This window comes from Puma concolor, chromosome C2 (assembly GCF_028749965.1).
Source record: "Puma concolor isolate L17-30 chromosome C2, mPumCon1.1.hap2, whole genome shotgun sequence".
Taxonomy (NCBI): Eukaryota; Metazoa; Chordata; class Mammalia; order Carnivora; family Felidae; genus Puma; species Puma concolor.
The window spans coordinates 65,296,976-65,318,499 of record NC_141675.1 but is presented as its reverse complement, the minus strand read 5'-3'; the positions used below and the strand labels follow the sequence as shown (position 1 = coordinate 65,318,499).

At 41.5% G+C, this 21,524-nt stretch overlaps 1 protein-coding gene across 2 annotated transcripts in view; it reads right to left on the bottom strand.

Moving 5' to 3' along the window:
• FNDC3B (fibronectin type III domain containing 3B) overlaps positions 1-21,524 on the bottom strand; it is a 364,422-nt gene that overhangs the window by 259,543 nt on the left and 83,355 nt on the right. For both annotated transcript variants that reach the window (XM_025913173.2, XM_086674725.1), the window contains exon 3: positions 2,673-2,748. In XM_025913173.2, the coding sequence (XP_025768958.1) occupies positions 2,673-2,748 (76 nt within the window). The remainder of the gene's footprint in view (positions 1-2,672; positions 2,749-21,524) is intronic.

Genomic DNA, 21,524 nt, shown 5'->3' with positions numbered 1-21,524 from the left:
TGGGTCTGGACTCCAGGTTCCTTTCAGCTCCTGGTTCCTTTCAGCTCCTGCAGTTCATCCTGCTGCCCCAGGGCTTCCCAAGCTCTACCCAACCACTTGGTTCCCTCTCCTGGTCTCTCACATCCTGTGTCATTTCAATTAATTGGGGCAGGTACCACCATGCCCCACATGTAGATAACCATAGTAGCTGGGGGTTCAGAAGAGAGCAAAAAGGATAGGAAGGCTGGGGAAGCCAAAGATAAATGGCTCCACAACTCTGCTTTAGTCAAAGGCATTTCTGAAAACACTGGAAGAGGTGTTAATGTCACTTATCTCCAAGTATCATCATGAATAAATACAATGCTCCAATTGTGAACAGAGTGATATACTTGCAACGTTCCCGGCAGAGTATACCAGTTACTGACATGAACTAAAAAAAAAAAAAAAAAAGTGGGGGAGATGCTAACTAGATGAGCATGCGCGCGCGCGAGCACACACACACACAAAAAAGTGGGGGAGATGCTAACTAGATGAGCATGTGCGCGCGCGAGCACACACACACACACACACACACACACACACACACACACACACACACACAGGCATGCATGCATGCACAGACTTTAGACACAGAACAATAAAAGCAGGTGGCACGAAAGAGTGGATTTCATATATGTTGATCTACTCAGCAATTTGCTTTTTATAGATTATATTGCACACACTCGAGTTGTAGAGGAACACAGTCTACCTGCCAATTAATTCACGGGGCTCCAATGTGACCATGACCAGAAGCTCAAATGCTTTCTTACTGAACTGAAAATACTGGGTTCATTCTATGTAGGTGAAATGACGTTTTACCAAATTTTTCTAGAGTGGTTTTTTTTAAAGACAGTGGATCTTGAGATTTTATTTGTTGACAGTATCTGTTTATTACAGAACTATACATACATAAAAGATTCTGTATCTCATACTATTTTAATATATTTATTTCCTTTCTTCTTTTACCTGAAGTTTCTTTGTATGGTTCATCACCAAAGCCTAGATTGAGTTTTTAAATGCTTTAGAACACCAAAGATCAACCTCAGGAACATAATGGTCAGAGAAATGCAATCGGTAAAAATCATTAATAGAATGGTTAAGTCATTTCAGATTAACTGCAATTAAAATTCATTAGGCTTGAATCTTTGAAAATACACTCATTTCTCCAAAAGTAAAAGGTTTTTTTTTCCCTAAATTTTGTTCTCATAGGTACAAAACCAAGTAGCAAAACCACAAAGCAGCATGCTCTGCTATTAAACAAAGCAATAGAAAAACCACCCTTTTTCCATGCAGCTCATTATGGAAAACTCAAACTAACGGGCATTTCCCTTCATTCATTTATATACTGGTGAACAAGTCCAGAAAATTAAAAATAAGGCCTCTGGTCAGATTCTAGTCCAGCCAATAACCTAGTATTGAATTTGCCATTACAGGCAAATCCCTATAATCCCAATCACTGCCAAGAAGAGCAGTCACAAACAGTGTCCTCCCACACGGTAGAGTTTACAGGCAAACTACAGATCTGGATTGAGCTTCCCACACGGAACTCTACCTAAGTCACTTCTTTCCAAAGTGAACTATAGAGAGTAGGCATTGTCTTACACAACTAGAAATTAAATGAAATGCCCTAGGAGCTGTACTGAAAGAACTACACCCAAGGAGTGTCACCCTACACCTGGAACTTACTTAGATGACAAGATTCTGGACTCGGGGTTGATGCTGTAACAGAGAACTTGCAAGGGAGTATTGTGCATATGGAGGAACATAATTTACTACGGGCAGAGGGAAGACCGGGGCGAGCAGCTCTTAAAGAGCCTCCAATGATTCCCTCCGGCCAGTGCTCCCACCCTGTGCAATTCCCTTTCTCGAGTGGGCGGGACCTAGTACTGCCCTCTTGCCCTCTAGTTGCTGCTCTGATGAAGCCAGCTGCCACGTGCAGAAGCCACTTAGCGAGGAACTGAGTGAAGCCTCCCGCCAACAGCCCACAAAAACCTAGATCTTGCCAACAACCACTCGAGCCAGCCTGGAAACAGATTGACCCTTAGCCATGCCTCCCAATGACTGTGGCTCTAGCCCCCACCTGTATTTCAGCGTCTTGAGAGGCCCGGGACCGTGGGACACAGTGAAGCTGTGCCTAAATCCCTGACCCACAAAAACTGTGAGATGATCAACGTTGTTGTCTTATGCCACTAAATTTTAGAGTCCTCTGTTAATCAGTAGCAAATAACAGACACTTCATACAGACTTTACCTCTAAAAACATCATCTGGTTAGCATCACAATATATATTTGAAATTTTTATCTACTTTGAACAAGTTCGTGTTCTCAGCTGAGAATTTAAAGTCTTTCAAAATCTCAACATTTTCCAAATTCCATAATATATTAACATACTGCAAGCTTTCCCAAGTTAAATTAATTCACGTAAAAGCCGACAGAATACCAGAGGCATTTTGATTTTGTCCCTTACACATCACAGGCCTGCGTCAGCAGTAAGGAGACCCTATTTTACAGAAGGATAAAAAAGTTTTTAAAAAATCCAAGATAAATTTTACTTCTGGAAAAGAACATGCAGACACAAAGAAAAACTTTACTTCCTTAAAACAATAAATAAAGGAGAAACCCCTCTGATTAGAAGGCTTACAGAAACTTCCTTACCTTGAATGCACTGAAGCGTTCCATCCTCCGCTCTTATTGTAAAAGTCTCACCTGGATTAACTTGAACGAGAATGACCTGCCAAAATAACACATTAATTTCAATTTAATACTAGAGCATCTGGGGTTTCTCTTCAATGGTTTTATTACTTGAATTTATGTACTAGACAGGAAGTATGTGGCACGGAATCCTGTATAAACACAAAACTTAGGATACGTCTTAGACCTGGTTCAAATTTAAGGGGGAGAAATACGTGCATTTGAATTTAGCTAAGTGAATTCTCCCGTGTTGTTTATGATGTTATGTACCCTAAAAACTCAATTTTTTTTCTTTCACACAATTCCTTCTTTTCTTTCACTAATTTAGAAACAACAGATAAAGAAGAAAAAAGACCAGAAACTATACTTATAAAGGAAAATGGCACAGAGAAATATAGTTCTGGCCTAAACACTATTGTATACCGTATACTATTGTTCCCAAGTGTCCATTACTGACCTGGGTTATAGGATTCTACTGTGTAAACAAAGAAAGCAATTTATAAGAAAAATGTTTGGAAGATCTAGAAATAATGATACACACTATAAAATAAATGAATAATATCACAAATCGGCCTCAAACTCTCAAATCTTTAAGTCTATTATCTAAATGTCAGTGAACATAAATATTTAATATTAGCAGACAACTTCCAAGACTAGACCAAGCACAGCAATGGCAAAGTATGTTCTTTCAAGAGCCTTACAGTTTTAGCTCTAATCTCGTTCCTTTAGGTAACAAAAGAAAAAAAAAAATCACTAATTTATATCTAAATACAAATTAAAAGATGTAATCCAAGCTTACTTGAAAATCATCATGTGCAAGGTTAACACTATTAAAATAATTACTGTACGTTTCTGGAAACTGAAAGGATGTCAGGGTCATATTCATCTTCTAGCTCTCGGGGCAAGCCTTGTCCCTCCCTGCATTGAAACCATCAAGCATACCGTTCCCTCTGCCTGTAATAATCTTCCTGTCGTCCTTCACTGCCTACCACCCACCTTACTCCTTGCCTGACCACCTAATGCCTATTCATTCTTGTCAGCTTAAGAAGTATTGTCTGCTGGAGCACCTGGCTGGCTCAGTGGGTAGAGGGTTGTTACTCTCGATCTTGGGGTTGTAGGTTTGAGCCCCACGTTGGGCGTAGAGATTACTTAAAAATAAAATCTAAAAAAACCCAAACCAAACCAAAGAAAAGTGGTATTTGCCTCTCAGGACAGGTTGGATCTCCCACGCGCGCGCGCGCGCACACACACACACACACACACACACACACACACACACACCCCTACACTTCTCCTTCCTAGAATTTACAACTGCAATTAATTAAGCCATTATTTTAGGGTCTATCCTTCTTTCTTTAACGTTGGCTCTAGAAATACAAGGCCTGGCATAAAAGAAGTATTCAAAACTGTACCTGGCATAGAGTATGTGCTTGATAACCATTTCTATTTAAGGAATGAAAGTCTGAAAACATAAAGGAAAAACGATCACAAACAATTATTTTAACTTAGAAATTAAGCTTTCATAATGTTCACCCTAAAAAGATAACATTATTTACTGTATGTACCATAATTTATGTTTGGTAAAAATGTTTGAGATCAAAGCTGTTTGATCTTTAAAAACTAAACCTTTAATATCCATGTATTTTCCTTCTTCTAATAATTCCCCACAGAAGACACTGCTGGGATATTGTAATTATTTAAATCAGGAAATACATTAGCTGGAGAAAACAAGATCATTCAGGGAAAAGCAGTCCAAGTTTCATCCCTGGTGCTTCTCATTATCTTGAATTGTAACGGTGGTTTCAAGGCAATTTATTTTTCCTGTACGGTAACTGTGTCAATAATCTTTCAGTCTTAAGTATTCAAATTCTCACCAATGTAAACACACTGTGCCATTTTAAGAACTCAAAAGGAAATCCCTTCAGATCTCCATAGAGAGATTAAAACATTTCAATTGCTTTCTTGAAACTGAGCTTTTAAAGTCATTCTTAACATGAAAATAGTTTTGATTTAACTTTATTTTCACATAAACATAGGACATAACTCGACTACAATGGAATACAAAAAGACACTCCAACAAAGAAAGTTCCCTAGGTCTTTTAAAAGTCCTTAGACCAATTCCAGCATCACTGTAATACAGCAGAAACCATTTGCTTATGTGGAACCTCTCGGGATAAGACGTATACTACATGCCTGTAGAATTAGTAAGTTGGAGGAAAAAAAAAAAAATCAAAGGACACCAAGACTCTGCCCCAGATATTCTCTGACAATCCCCGATTCACGTACTCTCTTCCACCACTCTCAAAACTGTCAGACAACATGTCCCGAATGCCGGTTCTCAAAGTACACTTCACCAGTATTATGGAAAGTCCCGGGCAAGAAAAGGGATTTCTGAATTGGGGTATGTTCCAGATTCTGTCCCATTACCTGCTTATCACATTGCATGAAGAGTGTAACGGTTCCTTGGCGGTCACTGACACCAGGCCACAATTCAAAGAATGGCCCTGAGGCACCCAGCCTCCAAAAGCCATTTAGGCCATCCCTTCTCTGCTTACGGAGGCCAATTCCTGACCCCCACCCCGCTTCTTCAGGGAGAAAGATGATAGGTAAAGAGCTTTTAAGCATCCTACTAAAATACCACTCTTCAAATGTTTAGCCCCTGTAATTTTCCCTGCTGCTGGGTTGCTATGGCAACCAGATTATAATCTACCAAGTTACCTCAGAAACCAGGCAAATCACCTGTGTCCCAATATCAATTTTTCTTAGAGCAAAAGTCATTATTGGAGCAAACCGTATTCATCTTGGCATGGAGTTATTATAAAAGGAGGCATTTTATGATCCTGAGGCCAACTGACCACTTTGCTGTTTTCACTGTCAATAAAGGAGAGATTAAAAAAAAAAGTTTTGACACACACCAGTGCCCGGGGACCTGTCTCTGACAACAGACATGAATGAGACAGCAGCAGCCTTGTCTTGCATCACTCAGCCTTGAGGAGCGTGAGTCACATCCTGGCAGGCTCCCTGGCACTTAACCTTTCCTATCATAGCAGCCTGCCTCCCTCTCTCTCTCTCTCTCTCTCTCTCTCTCTCTCTCCCTCCCTCCCTCCCTCCCTCCTTTCTCTCTCTAGCCACAAAGCAGACAGACATAACTATTACAAGTTCTCAGAAATGCATAACGTAAAACATCCTATCACTGCCCAAACCTCATCATTTTTTGTCCACTAAGAATTTCCTGCTTTTCCAAAGTCAGCATTAAAACAACTCGTGCTGCATTCTGTGTCTTGTCAGAGGAGGAAAAGACAGAGAGAGAGAGAGAGAGAGAGAGAGAGAGAGAATTTTAACCACTGATATATTCTTTGTCCCCAGAGATATTAAAATAGAACCATGTTAATCAAATCACAAGAGCATACTTCAGGCTATGCTTGCTTCATCAGATGAGTCTCAAATCAGGGCTACAGGAACCAAGCAGCCCAAGATAACCAGAGGCAAGTTTGTCAAAAATCAATGAAAAATAAGTGACCATTCTTCTAAAATCTTCCAACAATAAAACAAGAGGTAGAATTAATATTATTCGCTAAAAGGCTACAGAGCATCATGACAAAGCTTTGCCTAACAAGACTACTGAAACAGGTGTTAACAGATCTTTCCTTAAAAGGTATAAATCTAACTAGGCTTCTTACACAGTAGGTGAGGAAAAGGAAAGCTACTTCTGCAATTTAAACAGTGGGTGGCTGGTTAACCAGATCAATAGTATCTAAGACTATTCCTGGAGGCAAATTCCCAATGTACGCCTCAAATAAAAAATGACCAGCCCCCTGACCGGTCACTGCAATGTGATGTGTCCATGACAAAAGCCTCTGCTGGAGAATGGTACTGACTGACCCAAGATGGGACATTACATTCGCAGCTTCCTTACAAGTTAAATCCAGTACCCAGACAATCAAGATATAAACTGTGCTAGGAGAGGGGATCCCATTTCATTTCTGATGCTTTCTCCACTTGCCATCTCTACGAGGCTGGTCTTACTTACTATTAGCAGTTTTATGTATAAATGAACACTCCACACTTGGAGCCAGCATTTATGATTATTCAACAGATATTTTTAGGCAGAAAAAAAATGATATAACCTAAAAGCTGCAGGAGAGTTCCATGTAAGGAAGGATTCTATCCAAGAATATCAAATAACTTTGGAAAAATGACTTCTGACTACATGAGAGGAATAGCAGCACTTTTTTTTCTGAATTATCTCTCTATCTCTCTCTCTCACTCTCTCTCTCCCTCTCTCTCTCCCTCCCTCCAGATTCCCAAACTCTAGAGAAATCCTGGCAAAGCTCCACCCAGACCCTGGAAGGCCCAAACCATCCATCAATCCACCTTTGAGACCCTGGTGTCTGGGCTAGAGACCAGAGCTGGCCTCAAACAAACTGAAAAGTAGGCATCATTTATTTTCTGCGTCCCCTCTCTTGGCTCCGAATCAGGAAAAGGGAAAAGATGAGCTGCAAATAACCAATAATTATCTTTGTGGGAATAATATACACAAAGAAAATGTCCTAAGATTAAAATGTGACAGGTAAAATAGAAATGTACTAGAAGATAATAGGAGAGTACTGACTGCCTCATCTGCTCAGCTGTCCTACCTGAAACCTGAATCCAAAGCTGGCAGGAAAAAAAACATGTAAGACCAGGAAGCCTCCAAAAGTACTTACACACTGGGTCAAGGCACAGGGACTTGCATGGGATGTGAAGCTGGGGCTTGGTCTGTAACACTGATATGACAAATAGTCTTGTTTTGTTTTCTTCCTGAGCTCTAGGACTTGTTCAGTTAATTTTTTCTTTTTTAAAGATTTTAATACCCAACGTGGGGCTTGAACTTACAACCTCGCGATCAAGAGTCGCAAGCTCTATGGACTGAACCAGCCAGGCACCCCTGGACGTGTTCCGTTTAAAGGAGCAAGAATTCTCCAATGTTCCAAAATTTTTAATAGTTTGATTTCTTCAAAGAATGGCAGGTTCAAAAGTTGGCCTCCTCATCAGACCACTACATAGCTCTAAAATTAACTCAGCATGATGCAGGCTACTTTATCAAGTCTTTTTAACAGCCTTTTTTTGATAATTACATAAACAGTTATTATTAAAGCCCTGTGGTCTACCAGGTAGGTATTACTAACCAAATTATACAGATGGGGAAACTGAGGCTGAAGAAAGGTAAGAAACTTGTCTAAAGTCACAAAACTACAAAATGACAGAGTTAGCACTGGAATCCAGCCCCATCTGACCTAAATGCACGCTCTTCTCTTCTAACACACGCATTCCCTGCTCTGATAACCATGGGCTTCACAAAGTCAATTCTTCATGAAGATGCTTTACACTTTAATAAATAGCTATAAGGAGATAACTCACTTAACTGGGTCAAAGGCGTGTCTCCGAGACATGTTCTGAGGACAAGTTCTGTTCTAGGAAATCTAAGCCCACTCCCTGAGCCAGAGCCAATATAGCAGTCAGAAACTGCCCAAAATGGCAGTTGGAAACCCTTACCTAACAACAAACAGTTGTTTTTATACTGAGCAAGATTTATTCTCATAAAGCCCTTGTCAAGTCCTTGAATTCCCCTAGAATCCTAAGATGAACCAATGAGCTAATGACGGACTATCACAATCACTAGGTGCCACTCTCATGGGCCAAGAGGAGGCATAAGAAAAACAAAAGAGGACTCCTGGAAAGATTGTACCACAGCTTCCATGTTTCCCAAAGTCATCTGTGATTAACCAAAAAGAAAAAAGAAAAAAAAAAAAAAAAGGCAGGAATGGATTAACAGGTAACCAAGGGAAGAGAAATCAAACCAAAGGAGGACACTTTTATGCACTGAAATCATGCCAGTGCCTGCTGAAAACATATACATTCAAAAGAGTTCAGTAAGTCCATTTCACAAAACAAGTGTCCTCAGAAAAATTACTACTGTATCTCTATTAATTTAGCAAGTAGCAATGAGTGGCCAGAATGGGTTGGGCATTCCTCTAGGCATTGGGAATAGAGCCTTAGACAATACAAAGTTCTGCCCACCTCAGGCTGACAAACAGAACTTACATGGGATGAGGAGAGGTGGGGGGTGGGTAGTGTTTAAGCAAAAATAAAACCTTTATCGATAGTGGTAAGGGCTATAAAGAGAATACAATGGCAGCTTGTAAGAAGTCATACATTTCTCCTCTCTTTAATTGTATACTGCCTTGAATAAAGAGATTCTATTACAAAAAGAGCTGCTGTTTGCTAAGAATAAAAATATAGCCTTAACTTAAATGGAAAAAATGCAAAATGTAATATAGATGGCCAAAACTAGGTTAAAAGCCTCTTTTAAGAGGGCCACAAATGCCAGAATCTAAGGTTTCAACTACAGGACTTTCAAGATAAAACTCAAGAATATAAAAGACCAAAATTGTATGTACGCTTAAGTATAGTTTTTCCCTAGCTAAAAGTAACAGCCACCATATATTGAGTATTTGAAGCATCATGATGTTTACTTTAAATAATTTTCTTTCACTTTAATAAACAAATTTTTCACCCAGTTTTTCAGTGCCAAAAAATAGAACGCTTCTTCCTTTGTTGAAAATTATGTTCACTGAGAACAAAATGTGATTCTTGTCATCACTATTTCAGGGTTAATCCTCTTCAAAAATGTCCATCAGGTGAGATACAACCCCTTTCTCCCCCTCAATTCCATCCACGCACCCCACGTCCACAGGCTGGGTTCCGACCACACTGATGGCAAATGGGCAGTTCAGACCACTTTTCACTAACCAGCCCTACCATGTGCTTTTTGCACACTGAATCGAAAATGTCCCCCACCATTTAGATCCAGCCACCTCATGTCTAGTTTTGATCGGCGGAGAAAGAGCAACGTGACCCACACTGATGTGGTAATAATTCATGTCATGCAAGTCTGGTAAGCTACGCATTGAACCTAAACAAACAACTCTACTATCAGAATCTCAAGGTAAGCGGCCTCTGGGTGGCTCAGTTGGTTGAGCTTCCGACTTCAGCTCAGGTCATGATCTCACAGTTCGTGAGTTTGATCACCACGTGGGGCTCTGTGCTGACAGCTCAGAGCCTGGAGCCTGCTTCGGATTCTGTGTCTCCCTCTCTCTCTGCCCACCTCCCCCCCCCGCCCCCCGCACTTGCACGGTCTCTCTCTCTCTCTCTCTCAAATATAAATAAACATTAAAAAGAAAAAAAAAATCTCAAGGCCAGTTCAGTGAAGAAACAGATTTAACTGCCTATATTCCCAAGATTCTAATATTTTTAAACCTATTTCAATGTTGGCCATGTCATTCATTGAACACTGTTCTTCCCCCACTAAGATATAATCAAGAAATAATGTGCCCAAGGGGAATTCTCATCCTTCTAACTGACAGGAAATCAGTGCCCAATATTTTGTCATTAAATATTCTAATGACAGAGCTAACTTTTCTATATTACTTATGTGTTTTCAATTGTCTAAAATTGGCACTCCTATTGCCTGGTATCTTATGCCCCCTAACATAAAATCAGAAATGAATTCAAAGAAGTCCTATTCTAGGGATTTGGAAGGATTTTACGGAACAGAGAGGGCTTCACCTCCCCACTACTACACAGCATGTTATCACTTATTCAGCCCTTGACTTTCCATCAATGACACTTAGTTAATATCGATGCTCAATGCTATTATTGAAGCCTTGATTTTTGGAAAGCATTTACTTGCTGAGTAGTTACCATGTGCCAGGCATGTTGTAAAGTACTGATGATGCCAAGACGAGAAAGAGAACGTCCTCTTTGTGTGTGGGTGCAAGGGTAGAAAATACAATGAACTGTAATAAAATCAGACTATTTGCTACAAAGAGCTATGGAAACTGAAGGAAGCATTGAGAAATCGGGGAAAGTTAAGTTGGGAGTGATATTAAAGCGGGAGCAAGAGACTGCAAGTGGATAATCAAAAGACCAATCACACAAGCAAATGCACGGAGGCCTGGATGGCAGGATGTGTTTAGAATTCCCAAGTGGCCATAATGACACATGCAGGGAACAGAGGGGTAAAGGCGAGACTGCAGAGCAGGACCACCTAGGGAAAGTCTTTGTTCTTCCCACTTACAAGTCTGGATTTTACCCTGTGAGCAGAACCCCCCAATGGGAAAGCAGCGTTACTAGACAACCCCAACACGTGTGGGGACCTCAAACTGATATGGGAGACGCTGGGCACATGGAGACCAGTAAAGAGGTTAATGAAACATCCACCTGGGACATCATTCAGGGATTAGGCTGTTCAAAGTTGAAGTTTTCAAAAACAATTGCTGGTTTAGCGTTTAAATACGGCTAGCCAGGTCACGGGCTCTGCCGCAGACACATTCAGCCCCATCTCTTTACCAACACTGAATTTTTTAAGATCATGGAGGTGTAGTAAGGTCTATGGTTCTGCAATCCAGAACTACTTTAGTTTTTCCTACTTCCCATCACTCTAGTTCTGTCCTCTGTGATGCTGCCACTTCCGTGTCTACCCTGCTCTCGCTGCTGGGCATCCACCGTCCGCCCGTCTTGTGTCTCCTCCCTCCTCAACTTTTTCTGTCCTTTATTTCTTCGCTTTGGGTTCTTGGCTTTTGCTCTAAAAAGCTAAGCCCAAGAGTGTTCAACAGCCACCTGGTATTCCTTTCCTTTATTTCCAGTCACCTCACCAGGCAGTCACAGTAGATAAGGCATCCACCTGCCACATTTTTGGTGGGTTTTCACACCACAAGAAAAGGACGACAGGGGCGCCTGGGTGGCTCAGTCGGTTGAGCGTCTGACTTCGGCTCAGGTCATGATCTCGTGGTCTGAGTTCGAGCCCCATGTCGGGCTCTGTGCTGACAGCTCAGAGCCTGGAGCCTGCTTTGGATTCTGTGTCTCCCTCTCTCTCTGCCCCTCCCCAGCTCACGCTCTGTCTCTCTCTCTCTGTCAAAAATAAATAAACATTCAAAAATTTAAAAACAAAAAAAAAGAAAGAAAAGAAAAGGACGACAAGTAGGACTGGTAGGATATTGGGAAACAGAATTAGGATTCAAGGGGCCAAAGTGAATCATCTCCCCAAAACATCTACTTGCTGATTCCTAAAGAATTCCATTTCACACTAGTCCATTCGCTTTTTAAATCTCGAAGTTAAAGTTTGCCTTTCAGCGTACCGTACATCCACAAAAAGTTTTGAAGAATAAGTTAAGGACTCAGAATTTTAGATAAAACCATATCACACCTACAATGACATCTTTAAATTAGATAAACCAATCTTAAGAAATTTTAGATTAAAAAAAATAAATATACAATGGCACATACTTCTTCTACACGTTTAAGTGTCTTTTCCTGCCATACTGTATGGTGAGGTAAAATGAAATGGAACTCAGGCCACAGCTGTCTTCTAAATAACATGCTGGCGTGTAAATACTGAGTAGTTAAGTCACTCTCTGCTCATCTTATTTTAATTTCAGTTCATTTTAAAAAATCAGCCAAGGGGCACCTGGGTGGCGCAGTCGGTTAAGCGTCCGACTTCAGCCAGGTCACGATCTCGCGGTCTGTGAGTTCGAGCCCCGTGTCAGGCTCTGGGCTGATGGCTCAGAGCCTGGAGCCTGTTTCCGAATCTGTGTCTCCCTCTCTCTCTGCCCCTCCCCCGTTCATGCTCTGTGTCTCTCTGTCCCAAAAATAAATAAACGTTGAAAAAAAAAAATTTTTCAAAAATAAAAAATCAGCCAAGATAACCAAGCTGCACAGTGAGAAGAGCAAACCAGATAGATGGCACTTGAGTCCCACTCTGCTACACAAGGCACTTAACCTTTCTAGCCCTGTATTTCCTCACTCATACACACACACACACACACACACACACACGAGAGATAATACCTCATATTATGTGCACTTAAGGAAAAGAGCAACCCTAATGCAGCCCTGGTACAAGGCTTACACATAATATGTACTCAATAAATAACTATTAATTCCTCGTCTTCAAATTTCTACCAGTAACAAACCTCTAAGAAAAAAATGTGGCCTCTGAAGAAAATATATACATTATATATTTACATTAATATATATATTAATATGTTATATATTATATATATGTTAGATAATATATAGATATATAATTAATATAAATATATATAAATATATATTAATACATAATATATAAATATAATATATATTAATATAAAAATATATATATAATTTTTTAACTGAATCTACATTTAATCTTCTCAAAAAAAAAAAAATCTAAAACCAGCCAATTCTCACCTCTGACCAGATTTTGTTTGAGAAACATTCTGGCTTTCCTTAAAAATTCACCTCCCAACTCATTCGCATTCCGGTGTCTGTTCAGTTTCCGTGGATTCAGGCAATAACAGGGACTTTGGAATCCATTCACAGAAGTTCTGAAATCTAAGTCCTTTACGTCTACAAAATGGTTTGAATTACTTGGAAATGCATCTAATTAAGATTATCATAATGAAAGTCAGCAATAAAAAGTAATAAAGTAACACCACAGTATGTGGAAATTTCCTATTAACTGCTCAGAACTCCAGAAGACCCTTTTCTGACCCACAAGCTGCCTTCTCAAAACACACAGGAAGAATTAAACTTGGCTACATTCTCCAAGGAGTATCAGGCATTTGCCTTTTTAAACACTTAAGCAAGTAGCTTGAGAGGTTATCCACCATACATTCCAGGGAAACAGAATTATACAGCTGGATACTTAAAACCATTAAAAAGTTTAAAGAAACTGTCCAGATTTAAGGTTTCAAGACAAACGGACTGAAAAACGCTCTTCAAAAATGCTTTAAGATTTTCCCTTCTAGATCTTAATATCAGAGCTTTGTAAGCAACTGTTGGAAAGCTCAGAGCATTTGTACTCTTAGTCTTGGAATAATGATATCCCCGAGTGCATACACATACCGATCTGTACAAATGAACAGATTATTCCAATTCTTCCCTCATTCTGCACCAAGTCCAAATTCAGGACTGACACTAGTCTCTGCAGACAACGGAGGAAAAATGTGACAAAGATTTTCCAGCCGGCCCCTCCCCTCCTCCTCACCCGCCCTCAGCACATACAAGTACACAGCAGATTCAATGCGCGGCTCTAATTCAGGGCCAGTTTATGCACCATGACATCAGTGCAGTATAATGAGCCAAGTTTAAACTCCATCTGGGACAAATAATGTCCAGGCACACTGTGACTTCTTTTGTTTATATACACTGACTAAATATGTCTTGGTGGTAAATGAACTAACTCTTAAGATTTATTTCCCAAGGCCTCCAAAACAATATTCTGCACCCCTGAAGCAACTCCCTGCCTCCAGTTCTCTTTCCAAGGCTATGCGTAAGTGATTTTTAACAGAACACATGATTTTGAAACATATAATTAACATCGTGAGGAGAGACTAAGTCCAAGCAGCCCTTCATCAATCTGAAACAAAGAAAACGAGGAACTGGCAAGCAAATGGGTGCCGTTTCATGGCTCATGGTACAAATACGGCATGACACTTAATTCTGTATTCCCCCTGAGAATAAGAGTAAGCAGAGGTGAGAGATCTAAGGAATGCTCACGGGGCAAAGTGGCCCTTTTCTTTCTCCTGGGAGAATAAACTTGGGGTGTTTGGTGCTTGCAGTTTCGACCTCAGTTAAGAGAAACAATCATAAATTCAGAATGAAAAACAAACAATGTAATAGATTCGAGTCTTACAAGAAGTTGTTAGATTTCTTCAGACACAAAAAACTGTGCCTCTGGGGTGATGTAATTTCTGAATGAAAACGAAAGGCCGGGTTTGGGAGGAAAAGAGGGCAGACAAAAAGGTCATCTCCTTGCTCCTTGGGACAAGGAACCCCTGCTTCCCTTCTTTGGTCACCACTGTCTCTCTCCACAGCTGTGACCCCAGGGGGAACCACGCCTCTGCTGCAAATCTCAGGGAAAGAACTATCCCCCTAAGGAAAGAAAGGGAGGGGCTCTGGTGACCTGGGCCTAAGATGACTTCACTCCCAACTCCTCCTCCAGGCCTCAGACACCACCACTACCACGTGGCCTGCAAGCTTCAGAAGCTCCAGGCCCAGAATCACTACCACCTTCCAGAGCTCGTGTGAACATCATCATATAAGAGAACAGGAATACTCTTCCCAATGAACTTTATCATGGACTATCAGGTAAAACTGGTCCCAGGTCTCTCCCAACTGTTTACCTGAACAAGACAATGAGACATCCCTAACCCAAGCAACTCTACGCCCTTTTCGAAAGGTAGGTTCTAAATGGGTTCAAATCCAGCTGCAGGTACTTAACCTTTTTTGCCACCTGTTCTGTCTGGAAAAATGATCAGCACCTTATCAGGGTGTATGATTACTGGATGAAACCATGTATGTAAGCCCCTAGCACCAACTCCCGCGGGCACCTAAGAAGCCCTCAGGCAGTTATCATTCACCCCCCCCCCCCCACCACAAAGGGAACAAGGAAATCAAAATATCAAAAGCCATTGTTTCCAACAATTCAACATACTGCCCACTAAGAAAGATCCACTCAACCATAGTGGAGACCAAAAGCCTTCTGGTGATCAGTAAGCTTACAAAGTAACATTTAAGATTGAAGTAAATGCCAAAAACTCAGATACTCAGAATTCTTTCAATGTCAAATATCTGACCTTTAATGAATCTTTTACATTGTTCAGGCACTGAAATATCTGGAAAAGGCCAACTTACAGAATGTTTTATCCCATACTTGCCCCTTAGTGTTGGAGTAATCATTACAGAAGGAGCCTCTGTAACAAAGCTCCGGTCCAAAGGCGGAGCAGGTAAAGCTGGTGTATGTAGTGCCTACCTTCTGGTCTCCCGAAGAGAGGCTCTTCGAAGTCCCAAGGCAGCTTGAAGAAGCAGTGATGCGCAAAGGCCGTCAATAAAAAAATGGGAAAACTCTTCAGTGCCTGACCCTGAGGAAACGACTTTAAAAATGAGAACATGGGAGCGCCTGGGTGGCTCAGTCCGTTGAGCGTCCAGCTCTTGGTTTCGGCTCAGGTCAGGATCCCAGGGTTGTAAAATGGAGTCCCTAATCAGACTCCACACTGAGCATGGAAGCTGCTTAAGATTCTCTCTCTTTTCCCTCTCCCTCTGCTCCTCCCTAGCTCATGAGCTCACTCTCTCTAAAAATCTAAATAAATATGTAAGAGAAAATGGAGACTCCTGAGAAGTAAATTGGATGCGAACCCCCACCTATTAAGGGATAATGTCCTCTATCACCCAACTCCACCCTAAGTGGATTCCCTGGGTCTTTAAAATAGGTATTGTTCACAGACAGGGTATACATAAGCCTAAGGTCTGATTTCCCATCACAACCCCCAAAAGAAACCTATGGCTGCCATTCCTTCGTAATTCCTAGTATACTCACATTTTATATTACTTTTATTTTCAGTCATGACTAAAGTCACCAAATAAATCATCAACAAAACAGTCATTCCAAAAAGATACTCTTCATATGGACTTTTTGCAAGGTAAGGAGAAGAAAGATGGGTCTCAAACAGGCCCATTCTGACAATGCAAAACAAAAATTAAAACGGTGAAATCAGGACAGATGTATGAGGTACACGACTCTGGCTGGTTCAGCTACCGAACAACATCGCTGAGCAAAGCACATGCTTCAGTGTGTCACAGTTTCTCCCATAAGCTAGAACTCAACATTCCCACAAAGACCAAAGAAACTTCTGTCTGAAGTAGTAACACACTTCAGTCGGTGCTGAATTTTTCTAACTACTCAGAAAACACAAGAACATTTTAACGATGCCTCTTAAAAATTAAGTCATATAACATAACTAGGTAACAAGCGCAAGTCCGTTACTCTCCAAATCTAAAGTTTGGCTCACATGATTTAATTTCCACGTCTTGAAAATAATACCAATGGAACCCTGATGACAGCTTTACTGACATATATACTTTCTCGTCAACCTGCCCCCAAAGCTAGACAGTCCGCTCCAGCTCTGTGCTGTCTCCATTTAACTGCCCAATTATTTGCCAAGCAGAAACCCTTAGCAAAGGAATTTTCTAAATGGAGGCTGTCCATTTTATCCAAACGCACGCCTACTCTACCGCAAGGAGCAAGAAATGGGCAATAAAGAGTGGATCCAGGAGAGGCAGGGTCAAATTATTCCAATTAATGATCACGCCAAACACACCTGCTGCCCATAAAACACATTCCCTTCCAGCAATGATCTGATCTGATGGTCGCCTATTAAGGAAAAAGGCCCAGGGCAGAGAAGCAATAGCGATGTAGGAATGAACACGAAAATGGCACACGAATTCTGTTTTTTCTGGAGGCCCACTGCAGTTCAGCTTCAGTTTATTCGAAACGTAGAGCTGGCTGGAAAATTACTAAGAGGCACCTAGTTCTGGCCAACCCCAATTTAAATGGGGAAATAGATGTAGTCTGAAGGTAGCTAAACCCAGCATTGTAACCTAGTTACAAGACTGTTGTCACTTGAGCAACTGGCTTCTCGGTAGGCTGTTTAATTTTTACATAAGCATTTGGAACGTAAAGATTCATGTTACTAATTTTATGCAGCTTGCTCACTATTGTCTTGTATATATCATTTCTATATAATCTTACTTTTAAAATCAATCATTTGAACAAAAAAGAGAAAAGTCTGCCAACACGAAAATGGCTATATGCAAACATATGTCTTAACACATGTAGACGGATCTTTGCTTCCTCTGTGTGTGTATATATATTATTTTTACTGCACTGTGTGATAAAGCAATGGCTGTCACGTCGCATTTAACATGACACATACGCATTTGCAAAAGAAAATAGACATTAGAGGTCGGAAAACTATCATATTTAATCTTATCCAAGGAGAAAGTTAATACAGAAATGCTATGAAATGCCTCATCTAGGTAATAACCAGGAAAAGTCTGCTTTGAAAAGATTCTATTTCAATAAGTATTTAAGGAAGCCTCAATTCTTGGAGACTGAAAAGCAAGATTATAAACACAAGTATCTGCATCTCTGCCCTTGGAACGATGATAGCTTGCATCTGTGTTTAATGTCCCTAACTGGTCTGTAAACAGTAAAAACCAAGGCGCCGGGTTGTTCCTTCTGCCCTTCCGATGCTTTGGGGAGCTCTCAATGTGGCACTGATTGGGGGCCCAAGTTCTGCTCACCGAAAAGCAGAGGCCAAAGAAAACAATACGTGGGTCCTAACTTGTAAGACATATAATTGAAACCCTTCCACAAAGCCAGGTGAACCAAAGCCCACAGCAGTTCATTTCACAAGTCGTAAGTAGAAAACTAAGAGGCTGAAAATCACTTCGTAAGTAGGATACAAAAATGAGTGTGCCTGAAAAGTCAAACATTTTTGCTCTGTTTAAAACATGAACTGCGTGAACACAGGATGCGATTTCAAAGGTAAAAAGGTTGACAGTTTCCAGGTTCCAACTCGGATGGCCATAGCACCCGGGCGAGCGTGGAAACCGAGTGAAGTGGACAGAGTGGGGCCTGAGAAAGACGGTCCCCATCTAACGCGGGCAGTTGCCATTTTCTGCCAGTCATTGTTGCCAAGTGGGAAGACCAGCCCAGTGTCATCAGATCTTCTGGGATTTCCAGATACATAGAAAGATCCAGAATTTTATGTAAATCTTCCAATTTTTAAGTACCGGCAACCTAATTATTTTTTCAGTAATTGTATCAATTACAAAGAAGGGGGGGGTGGAGGAGGCCTGTATGACAGATGCAACAAGTAGCCTGTTTTCAAGCCCTGGTTTAGACGAATTAAATTTGCTCATTTCACTCATCCTTCACCCATTCTGAAGGATTTACCAAGTGCTACCTCAGACGCCAGGCGTGGTGTGAAAAAGAGACACGGTCCCCGCTCTCCTGGAGTTTACAGTGCAGCCAGACGGTCAAACATTGCAGTAAACTGAAAACAGTCATAATGTTAAAACCACCGTAGAGTTTAAAATTGCCGTTGTTTTGCAATGCAACTTTGCCACTCCAGTGTTCTCCCTTAATCCTCTCCTTTTTGAAGGCAGCTCAATTTCTCCCATTTGAAGGATACGGCCTACGTTTTGTCTCATTATTATTGCCTTTGGCTAATTAAATTCTGAAGTGTCTCTCAACCCAGACAGCTCAGAGCTGTCATAATTACATGTCATATGCTGTAATTATCGTGGGTGCCACATATAACAACAGCCTCTGATAATATAGCATCAACATTTTCCTTTATGAGACAGAGATTATGCATAGGCTATGACTTTTCAGAAGCCTTTGTAGTGAGCGAAACTGGCAAACCTAAGGCAGAGAGGATTGTCAAACCAGACCACAGACCTGGATAAACTCACGCCTTTTTTTTACAGCTGAAAGCAGGCCCTCAGAAGCAGGGGTGGCTGCCTGTGCTGCTGGAAGGTAGCTCTGGGGGAGAGGTGACCCCACTCTGCATCTCTATGGGGTCAGTAATTCTGAAGGACATCATGGGACGCACAGCCACACTGGATGCATCGGAGGACAAAAAGATGCACTGACAAGAACACTGAAGAGCAAAGGCGCCAGAAAAGAGAGGGAAGAATGTGCAGATGCAGTTTGGAGCACCGCTAATATTAGCCCTCCCCTGAATATACTATCCCTACAGAGCAGCGTCACTTCATAAAACAGAACCCGATTACCTGATACGCAAAGCTGAGTAACAGTCCCAGACTTCACTTCAAGTGAGGTGTCTGTTCAGGCTCAGCCTCCCCACAGACACTCTTCCTAGCCAGGTGGGTCTTCCTGCCCGCCTATTCCACTCCTGGTCCACCCCTCCCCTGTGCTCCCAGGGCACGGACGTATTCTACAATCCAAGCACTTCTCCTGTGGCTCTACACATGTATAAATACAGCCTCTTTATTTTGGTAAACCACGTTTTGCTCCCCAACTCGATCGCTCCTTCCTTCAGGGCCAGAACAGTCGCATTCACCTTTGCATTGCCAGCACCTACCAGCACCTAGGGCAATGCTGGGACAGAACACACGGGACAAATACTTATTAAAACGAACAAATCTAGGGGCGCCTGGGTGGCTCAGTCGGTTAAGCATCCGACTTCAGCTCAGGTCATGATCTCACGGTCTGTGAGTTCAAACCCCGCATCGGGCTCTGTGCTGACAGCTCAGAGCCTGGAGCCTGTTTCGGATTCTGTGTCTCCCTCTCTCTCTGACCCTCCCCCATTCATGCTCTGTCTCTCTCTGTCTCAAAAATAAATAAACGTTAAAAAAAAAAAAAATTTAAAACGAACAAATCTATTACTGAGTCACTCCTTAAATTCAGTCGTAAATCCTACCCTCTCTCTCCTCCTTTCCACCCCATATCTCCAAGAAAAGATGACCGCAGTCCCTTGACACCTGCGGCCTTGTTATGTGTGAGGGGTAGAGAGAACTTGGATGGCAGCTTGCGGTAACCATTTTCTTTCAACATCTGTGCACAACTTGTGCACTTCTACACCTGGATGCCGAAGAGTCTGCCCTGAGACCCAGCTGCCCCACGCTGAGTTTCCCAAACCCAACACTTGACCAACCTACCTCTCTATCTTTGACCCGAGCCCCAGCCTCTAAATAGGATTCTGTCATACAAAGAGCTGTTATGTAACGTTGCTCAGCAATAATAGCTGCAGCCTCTATTTTCACCACCGGTCCCATTCTCATTTGAGTATCTTTCTGTTTCCCGGGCAAACTTCCCAAGAACTGTTTATCCATTTGTCTCCGCTGTACTGATTGTAAAACACTCTCTGTGTCTCCCTGACACGGTGGCTATCAGGATATTTAAAGAGTAAACCTGCATGGTGAGAGGATTTGAACTACTGAATGCACGAAAGGAAGCCATCAAGGAAAAGTTATTAAGAAGATATCAACCAGAACAGAAAGGGTCACTGGATTAGGAGGAAAAGCACATTTGATGTAAAAGACACGCCGATGACGAGCACCATCTGAACGTGGAAAGTTTTAATATGTTTAACGTGCTGTCTGGAAATGTGTACTCAAAAGAATGCTCCAGGAAATCTCTGGCTGTGTATTCTGTCTAGTGGAAACAAAGGCTTTCAAAAAGAAGAAACAAAAGGGGGGGCAGGGAACTCAGTCTTGATAAAATGACATGGTGAATGCTGATCAAAAGGAACAGGCAAAGTCAAGAGAACTACGGACACGGCTGAGGTACTTTAACCTGTCTTCCAGGGCAAGCCTGTTTACAGGTTATCCTGAACTGGAAGGAGAAACAAGTTTTCTGTTTACATTTAAGGAGATCTACTTCCTGAAGAAGAGGCAGTAAGAACACTCATTAGCAATTAATACTGTGCAAGCTTAAAGCGGGGCGGGGTGGAGAAAGACAAAAGAAATATAACATGGTTACCAAACATTTGCTACTTTCCCTCAAAGAACAGTAGGACAGAGGGGCATCTAACCCATCCCCACTGACCCCTTCATGAACACATATATGAGAAGAGTCACCAACAACACGAGGATATAAAGAGGCATTCCACCCTCCTCTAGGTTACAAGTGTCACAGATTAAGTTAGCAAATCAGCAAACTCTATGTTAACACTTCTGTTCTCAACCTAATGGTTTCCTTATTTAAACCCTGGTGACTGCTGTAATTCTTTTTTTTTTTTTTAATGTTTATTTATTTTTGAGAGCAAGAGAGACAAGAGTGTGAGTGGTGGAGGGACAGAGAAAGAGAGGGAGACACAGAATCCAAAACAGGCTCCAGGCTCTGAGCTGTCAGCACAGAGCCCGACACAGGGCTCAAACTCACAAACTGTGAGATCATGACCTGAGCCGAAGTTGGGCGCT